This window comes from Triticum urartu, chromosome 7 (genome assembly GCF_003073215.2).
Source record: "Triticum urartu cultivar G1812 chromosome 7, Tu2.1, whole genome shotgun sequence".
NCBI classification, from domain to species: Eukaryota; Viridiplantae; Streptophyta; class Magnoliopsida; order Poales; family Poaceae; genus Triticum; species Triticum urartu.
In genome coordinates, this window is record NC_053028.1 from 105,760,000 (window position 1) to 105,769,412 (window position 9,413).

Here is a 9,413-nt window from a genome sequence, read left to right on the forward strand (position 1 = left end):
GCAGATCTGTAGCCAAGCCACTCCATTCCTCACAGGATATTGTGGCAGGTGGCTAAACAAAAGAGAGACATTTGGAATCAATTGAGAGAGAAACCCTAGCTGAGAAACCCTAGACTGGATTTGTGTGAGATTAAGGAGCACACTAACCTTGCTGGTCACAGAGTCATCTTCAGAAGAACTGGGAAGATCATCCCAGGACACCATGGTTGCTGCTAGCTGAAGATGACAAGGGGATCTGTTGGGGCTATTGGACAGAGGAGAGAAGGGATCTGGTGGTGCACGAACTTGAAGATGAAAGATGAGGAAGAAGAAGGGGATCTGGTGGTGGTGGTCGACTGGTGGACCAAAGCTACATGTAGAGTGCAAGTTGTTGGGTGGGTGTTTGCAGTAGGTGCAAGTACATGCTTGCTTTTGAGTTCAGTTGTGCTGAGATTCACTTACTTCATTTAGTACAGCAATTAGTTTACAAAGTTTGCAAAGTTAGTTCATTACAGTAATTAATTTGAAAGCAATGAGGTTAAGTACAATGAGTTTAACTTTGCAAACTAAATTCAGTTAACTATAAAAATTCAGTGAACTGCAAATATTCTGTCAGAATTAGTTTAACTACACTTCTGACATGAAATACATCTGTCAGTTTTTTCAAAGCAATTAGGTCTAGCATTTCAAAGCAAGTAGATCAAGAAGGCTTCACATTACTGACATATTATCCATTGCAACAACCATTACAACTAAGCATTACTGAGCAAACAAAAGCAACCATTTTAGTATGCTCAGTTTACACACCTGCACCTATTGAATTAACAACACTTCACTTCTTCATAATTAAGGTGAAACACATCACACAAAGCACTATAACAAAACCAATCATCAGCTTCAGCAGCATCAAAATCTCTCTGCCTAACCCTAAAAGCATAGCAATTTGCTGCTTGGTAGCATACTTATTCTCACTGGAGCTGCCATAATTATCTCTTCCAGCCCTGCCTCTCCCAGCCATGACCCTTCCAGCTGTGCCTCTGCCTGCCATTGATTCAGTCCTCTGCCTCTCAAGCTCTTCCCTCTTGTCCTCAATAGCACCAATTGCATCTACAACAGCATCACCAACCAGACGCCTTGTTTCAACCAGATGCTGCACATACTCAAGCTCCCAGTGCCAGAGATCACAAGTGACCTGATTAATCAATGGCAAAATTAGTTAACCAACTCCAGAAAATTACAGATTTAATGATTCAACTACTGCATTGCTCTAAACTACTGCATTAGTTAACCAGCTGCTCTGCTTCATTACTAAAGTGAGCTGACACGGCATGAATCTACTGAACTGGCACTTACATGGTGGTTCACGCACTTGTAGAAGATCCATCCATCGTGCTCATCGGTGCTAGACCGGTAGAACCTCACCTGCTCGCCGCAATCCGGGCACCCGATCAGTGGTACAGCAACGGAGCGGCCATGCAGCGCTGAGCGGATGGAGCTGGAAGACGACATGAAGGAGGAGACAGAGGAGGCGGAGGAGGGCGTCGGCAATGGCTGCGGCGGCGGAAGGCGACGGCGGCGGCGCGGACGGGAGTTGGCTAGGGTTCGGAGGAGAGGAAGCGGAGAGCGAGAGGGGATAAGGCAGGGCGACCAGGTGGGTTGCGGGAGGGAGGAGACAGGAGCGACCCGGTGCAGTCCGACCAGGTGTGCGCATTTGCAAAAAAAAAACCTCCAGCCATCTAGTATTAACGCCCCCCCCCCCGACAGGTGCTGCACAAGTGGCGGTCAAAGCACAGCTGGCAACGGCTGACTCGGCCAAGTCAGCAAATACGTAGCTCTAATCGTATATACGGACCAAAGTGAACCCCCTGCGCAAGTAGATGGACTGTATTTCGGGTATTTTGAAGTAGTGGTACTTAAGTGTCAGCCGGCTCAAGTTTTGTGACCTACAGTGAATTTTTCTCATTTGGTTGGAGCAAGCGCATCCGTTTAAGCCGTCCGATCTCAGTTTTCTTAATCCGATTGCATTGCTATTAGTCCCTGCGTTTCAAAAGACGATACCTGACGAAATAGAAAACCTGAATGCTTAAAAGTGCAGCTGCGCTCTCTGGCGAAGTCAAGCGCACGCGCTGCAGTCATTCGATGGCTCGCGACCCACACAATCATCACCCAGATTTGGAAAAAAATTCCCACCCATCCATTCTATATATGAAAAGATTCCTCCACAACAATGCGTTGATTTTTCTCCATGTGGTCTGATCAAACACGTCAATGCAATAATGACGTAACATGCATTAATTCCAGTATGGGAAAAATTCAAAAAGCTATAACTTTTAAACCACGTGTTGGAATGATGATCGGTTTTCACCGTTGGGTTCCTCATGACAAACGCTTCAAAACAAGATCCCATATGAATATGTTTTGAAGTTTTTTTTCAAAAGCAACTTCGATGCTAAATGAGGCAACTTTAGTGCTAAATAGGAGCAACTTTGATGCTAGATGAATTGCATCGTGTGTATTAGTGAATTCATCTAGTAGCCTACTAATAGTTGTGCGTAGTAGTCTAATAGATTGTTACCATGGTTGCTAAGTTGCATACATCGAAAACTAATTTGTAGATAGTTTACTTGCCAATGATACTGTGAAACTTGTTTACCGTAGAGTGGAAAGTTGTCTAACATGGCTTCTAAGTTGTCAGCCTCAGAAACCAAGTTGTCTATATTGCTACGAAGTTGCCTACGAATGATCCCCAATTGCATAAAATACTATGAAAGTCGTCCATCAAGGGACATAAGTGACAATGTCGAAAAGTTTTTGTGGGATCTAAGGTTTCTATCGTGATCCAAATTCCGAACTATGTGGGGATGGATGGTATGAGAGCTTTTTTCTTACCTTTTCTGGGGTAGTCTACTAGCCTACGCTAATGAACGCGCGTGTGTTAGCTAGCTAGGTCGCGGGTGTTGACTAGTTGCAAAAGTGAGGACAGATGAGAAGTTGCATAGGGGGTGATGAGAAATTTCATAGGGTGCGGATTAGACAGTTGCTCGCAAAACTACACAAGTTGTTCATAATTTTGGCACGAGTTGTCAGCAAAAATCATTAAAATCTCCAGATATAATGATGAAAAACACACATTAGTTGCTTGTTGAATGCACTGGAGTTGCACGAAAACACCTTAAAAGTTGCTAACTTTTTTTGTGTGATACTCGAGTGCATAACAATCTTAAAGTTATTGTCCTCGTTTTGCCTCCAATAGCCCATCAATGGTGAATTTATATTTTTCTATATGTGGTTGCTTTTTTTAGATACTAACTCAAAGTACACAGGAGTAGTCTGGTGAGTGCACTGTAGTTGTATAAACACACCCCAAAACTTGCTAACTTTTTTGTGTGTCACTCGAGTGCATAACAATCTCAAAGTTTTCTACCATGACCAACAAGTATTCTACCATAGCTACCTTCATCTCCAAGTTGATAGTGCTATAGGAAACTTACTTTCTGAGGTAGCCTAACGTTATCCTAGGTTGCCTGCCATGACTAGTGAGTAGCCTAACATTATCCGAAATTGCATATAACACCTTTTCAGTGTGGTAAGCAACTTAGTTTCATATATAGGCAACTTGGCAACATTGACGAACAACTTTTTAATATATTATAGGAAACTAAAATAGTAATGGCAGTCAACTAAGCATCATTAATAGGCAACTTCATAGTGTTTTGGGGCAACTTAAAAAATACAACGATAAGCAACTTCATAATATTGTAGGCAACTAATTTGCAAAGTTAGACAACTGAGCAGCAATGGTAGGTAACTAATTACCAATAGAAGGTAACTAGACGTCGATGATAGGCCAATTTCATAGTATTGTAGGCAACACGGCATCCACGATAGGCAACTGAGCAACCATGGTCGGCAAGTTGTGATAATGTTAGCAAAATCCATTCATACACATAGTGCAATGAAGTTGCTTATATGTAGCACTAAAGGTGCCTCATGTTTTGTGTGATTTTCTCGTTTTTACACAAACCAACCTAATAGGCATGCCTGCTAGGTAAAAAATGAAGTTCCTTCTTATACCACTAAAGTTGCCTTCATCAGACCCAAAGTTGCCTCAAAAAAAAGTTCGACGAAACCTATCAATATGAGATCTAGTTTTGAAGAACTCATCGCGAGAAACCCAAATGTGAAAACGAAACTGGATTTCGACGCTTAAATCAAAAATTACAATTTTTTAAACATTTTGGACCCTCAAATAAATGCACGTCGGGACAAGATTCTTTTTTTGTGTACCACGTCAGGCGCGTCAATTGCTCCTTCCATATTTAGAAAAGCGCTCGATCCTAACAACTGGCGCTCGTGCGCCCTCTAGCCACGTCCAATAGAAAAAGTACCTGGTCAGTTGGTCCCCTCACATCTTCACGTTCCCATCCGCCTCGCTATTCAGCAAGATCCCACGTGCATGCATTTATTTGGAGCTTCAAATTTTTCTAAAATCTATAACTTTTGACTCGAGTGTCGAATTTCAATTCCGTTTTCACCATTGTGTTTGTCGCGATGAGTTCTTCAAAACTAGATCTCATATTGATATGTTTCGACAAACTTTTTTTAAAGCAACTTCAGATGTTGCGGAGGCAACTTTAGTGCTATAAAAAAGCGACTTCTTCTTGGTATGTGTAGTATATGATCGCCTATCAACGAAAATCCCTTTGAAGTTGACTATCGTGACTACCAAGTTAACTACCTTCACTCTTTAAGTTTCCTACCATAACAAGTAAGTAGTCTATCATAACTAGCTTCGCCTCTAAGTTCATAGTATTATAGGCAACTTAGTTTTCAAGGCAGGCTAACAATATCCTAAGATGGCTACCATGACTAGCTAGTAGCTTAACATCATATTTAGTTGCATACAACTTAGTTTCATATATAGGTGACTTTGGACATAAGTTGCTAACGGTACGGAGCGTGCATTTGTGGGCTAGCCAGGTCGCGACTATTAGATAAGAAGTTGCATAGGGGTTAATGACAAGGGGACGGATTAGACAATTTCCCGCAAACCTATGCAAGTTCTTAATTTTCGATCAAGTAGTATGTGAAAATCATTAAAATCTTCAGATATAATGATGCGAAACACATGAGTTGGCTAGCCAGGTCAAAACTAAACCCCATATGGATATGTTCCTTTGATTTTGTTTTCCAAAAGCAACTTTTACTCTAGATGAGGCAACTTTAGTTCTAAACAGAATCAACGTCACTCCTAAAAATAACTAATTAGCAACAATAAGCAACCAACTAACAATACAGAACAACTTCGAAATGGAGGTAGATAATATCACATCACCTTCATAAGTAACTTTCCTTCGATAAGAGGCAACTTCAGTCCTAAAAGCAGGCAACTTCACTACATTTTATATCCTAGTTAATTTTATGTAACACTCTCCTAACTTCCTCACCAGTACTTCTAAGTTGCCTATTGTTCATACTCGTATGTCGTCGTTTGTTTCTAAATGGCTTATAATACTATGATGTTGTCTACTGATGATGCTCTTGTGTTTGTTATTGCTAGCTATGATAGATAACACGATGGTGAATCTTGGCCACTTCAGAGTATTTGTAGGCAACTTAGAAAAACAATGATAAACAACTTCATAATATTGTAGGCAACTATTTTGAAAATTTGGGCAACTGCGAAGCAATTGTAGGCAACTAATTACCGATAGCAGTCAACTAGACATAAATATAGGCAATTTATACCATTTATAGTAAATTGAACATCAACTATAGGCAACTAAGTATCAACAGTAGGCAATTGAGCAGTCATGATAGGCAAGTTGGGATAATGTTAACAAAACTCACAGATACACATAGTGCAGTGAAGTCGCACTAAATATGCCTTATGTTTTGTGTGTTTTTTCTCGTTTTTACGCAAACCAACATAATAGTCAGTCCAACTAGGCGAAAAAGAAGAAGTTGCTTCCGTATAGCACTATAGTTGCCTCCATTGCATCCAAAGTTGCCCTCAAAAAAAGTTTGACGAAACCTACTCATATGAGATCTAGTTTTGAAGAACTCGTCGTCAGAAATCTGACGGTGAAAATGGAACTGGATTTCGATGCTTGAATCAAAAGTTAAGGCTTTTACAACTTTCAAACTCCGAAATAAATGCATGTGGGGACAGGATTTAGACTGATTCAATCGGCACACATGTATGCTATAGGATGTTGTGAAACAATTTTCTTTTCTAGTGCAGACAGCTGGATACAAGAACATGCACTTACTATATGCAGCGTTGCGCTCCAGACAACAAACGAACGCAGCAGCGCTCCCTAGCCACGTCCATATTCTAGAGTTATGTCGTGCATCGGCATAACAGATTCTTTCGGCTTTCCTAACTTCCGTACATACAAAATTAACTTGAAATATTTTTTTGCCCTGCCACTCCGTACCCACTAGCCAGCCAGTGGAGTCGCGAGAAAGAGTACCTTGTGGGCGAGAGCTAAGGAGGCTTTGCCGCTAGCTGCAGCAAGGATGGAGGCCATGGCGGTCCGCTGGGTCAACAGAGGTCAGAGCCTCAGAGGGACCGTGGGTGGTGCAGCCGTTGCCCATAGCCAGTGGTAGCATCTCGGCGCCGGGCGGGAGTACGGCGCGTCCGTACATTGAGGGGGTGGCCTGCTGAGGCCGCCGCCGGTGCTGGGGTTACGGCGGCTGTACGACGGAAGCGAGTGGGTGTTTGGGTATCTGCAGTGTGGTACTACTACTAGGTGCCTGGGCCCAATTGTCAAAAAAAGGTGCCTGGGGCCTAAAAGGCTGGTGCGTTACGTGGGCCAACATTGCACTTGGCTGACCCAATCGATTTACGAAGCGAACCAAAATCTTTTGCTCAAAGAAAAAACAGAACTTTTCTTAACAAAAAGAACTGAACCAAAATATCTCTCGCCAAAAAACAAAAACCTCATTTTCCTAAAAAAATACTCCTAAAACATTAATATGAATGAAATCCTTTGATATTGATCCCAGAAAATTAAATGTGTTTTTTTGCGGAGATATTAAGTGTGTGTATTGAACTGAATGAACTTTTTTTGAGTAAAAGGGATTACGAGTTCACTTGAACTGAATGAACTTGTATGTCATCTACTCATCTTTAAATTTAAGTCCAAATTTGGATTGTATGGAAAAGAAAAAACTTTGAATTTAAGCTCAAGGAACGAGATACATGCAGGAGCGAGATATGTTGAAGCGAAGACGACTAGAAAGAGATATTTGGGTTCGACGTACTCCCTACTTTTCGGTTTATAGGGCTCAATTCAAAAATCTCATCAACCAAGATAGATGGTGAGTGGTGCAATATTTTTTGTAATTTGTAAAACCACCCAATTAATGCTCTTATTTTTCTCAAAAGTTTATGTTTACCAATGTATTAATTACAATGCATGCATGCATAAAGTACATGCATTGGCCAATTTTCTCTTAATACTTGCATTTAATTATTTAATACACCTTGAAATGTAAACTTGTGATGAGAAACAATCAAATTGAGCCCTATAAAATGGAAAAACTAAAATTTTAAGATAAGCTTTATAAACCGAAAAAAAAGTATATTCTTTTACCAGCATGTGCAGCCGTGGCAAGATCCCCGCGCGAGTCTCGTAGGAGCAGCTCGATCCGCGTGGCACCGGAGCCGGCGTGAGCGGCATGGAAGTCGTCCAACGCCATGGAAATGCAAGCGCGCCTCTCCCTCCCCACGCTCGTCAGGTCCAGCACCACGCCGACCCGCACCGACGCCGCCAACAGCGATGCAACGGCAACGTCGCTGCTCCAAAGCGTGAGCAAAGTGACGAGGACGAGCACAAGCCTTGCTGCCGGCCACACCATGTGCGCGCGCGGTGGCATTCTTCCTTACTAATTCGGTGTAGTTTACTGTGTCCGTCCGTGGATACGGTAGGACTGTACTGTACACCTACATCGTGTATATATACTGTCCGCCATCTACGTATGTTGATGCGTATGTACAGGGGGGGCCGACGTGAAAGGTGGAACAGTGGCAATGGTGGCCGGCGGCGAAATTTCCTGGATAATCCTCCTCATCCTCCGACGATAGTAATGCAAGCAAGTTCTCTAGAAATGCAGCGAAAGTCTCAAAGTCTCCCTCTCTCCCTCTCTGTCTCTTGTCTCTGTCTGGTGTGTGTGAGAGATATCAGATATGTGGCAATCAAAAGTTTTAAGATCTGGCAGCCTCAAGAAATCACTTGGGTGCAAAGCGAGAAGCGTGGCGCCATAGAAAAGGCGCCCTGAGCCGCTTGACCGATCATCTTCGGTCTCTTGGCTCAGGTGGTGTTTGGTTCTTTAGTCCTAAGACTTTTTCTAATCCCAACTAAAAAGTCTCTACAGCGTGTTTGGCAAAAAATGGGAAGGGGAATGAGAGTTTAATGTAGGGAGTTATATTAAAATTAGACATGGGATGAGTCGTTTTATTCCCAATCCTCTGTTTGGCGCATGATAAAAATTATGTATGAGAGTTTGATGAGAAATTGTATTCCCGTGTTTGGTTCGTGGGAATTGACAAGGAAATAGACAAGGGAAATTAACGTAAGTTATAATGAATGGCTAAGATTGACTCACTAAAACAATTCCCTTCCAACTCCCACCCCATCCCCTGTTAATAAAACGGTGGGAGTTGGAGTCTCAAGTCCCATGACTATTCCCTTATCAATTCCCAATCCCCCTAACCAAACAATAGATTTGAAGTCTCGTACCCCTTCAATTCCCATTCCCTAGCTCTAACTACCCCAACCAAACAATAGATTTGAAGTCTCTAAAAAACTCCCTCCCTGTTTGTTTCCATAGACTAAAAAGTCCCTAGTCCTTTTCTAGAGGTTATTAAATGATCATGTTGCCCCTAGTATATAGAAAAATAACAATCAAACAACATTATGGGGTGGCGGGCCAATAGGTGCATGAAAGGGCATTGTTGGAAAAGTCTCAAAAAGTCCCAAAAAGACTCTCCTTGAGAATCTTCTTCATTTAGTCCCAAATGCCTAGTTTAGTTCCTAAAAAATCCCTCCCGTTTGATAAAAAAATCTCTGAGAGACTTTTTCTACTCCCTACATAAAAAAGTCTCTGGAAACAAACACCTCCTCATTCTCACGACTCGGCGAGTGTGTCCAGGGCTCCAATCAGCGGCAGGCATGTGAGTTTCCACAAGGTTTCTGGTGTCAGTGTCAACTGTCAGGTAGTAGAATGTTCACTAGAGTAAGTGAAGCATAGATAAGGAGAAAAAATAACGACGCAAGAATGGACGTAGATCCTTACTGCATTAATAGCAGACACGAAATCCCAGTGTCAGCTGCGTGGGCTTCATGGAGGTCGTACGTACGTGGCACACGCATGTTCCGAGTAGGCGGAACCGATGGCGAAGGTCGAGGTCGACTAATGGTGACTTG

General features: G+C 42.3%; 1 protein-coding gene across 2 annotated transcripts; it reads right to left on the bottom strand.

Moving 5' to 3' along the window:
• Nucleotides 1-679: 679 nt before the first annotated feature.
• Nucleotides 680-8,149, bottom strand: LOC125525657. Of its 2 annotated transcripts, none has more exons than XM_048690656.1 (2): nt 7,581-8,149; nt 680-1,171 (listed from the first exon to the last, which is right to left on the bottom strand). In XM_048690656.1, the coding sequence occupies exons 1-2, from the start codon at nt 7,665-7,667 to the stop codon at nt 812-814; spliced, it is 447 nt and encodes a 148-aa protein (XP_048546613.1). In that variant the 5' UTR covers nt 7,668-8,149; the 3' UTR covers nt 680-811. The 2 variants fall into 2 exon arrangements, with proteins under 2 accessions (XP_048546613.1, XP_048546615.1); XM_048690658.1 differs by lacking the exon at nt 7,581-8,149 and adding an exon at nt 1,333-1,740.
• Nucleotides 8,150-9,413: the final 1,264 nt, after the last annotated feature.

Excerpts from the sequence above, each read along its gene's own strand:
- LOC125525657 (XM_048690658.1), bottom strand. The coding sequence starts at position 1,488 with ATGTCGTCTTCCAGCTCCATCCGCTCAGCGCTGCATGGCCGCTCCGTT. Across the intron at positions 1,172-1,332 it reads ACAAGTGCGTGAACCACCAT|GTCACTTGTGATCTCTGGCA; the intron begins GTAAGTGCCAGT and ends TTGATTAATCAG.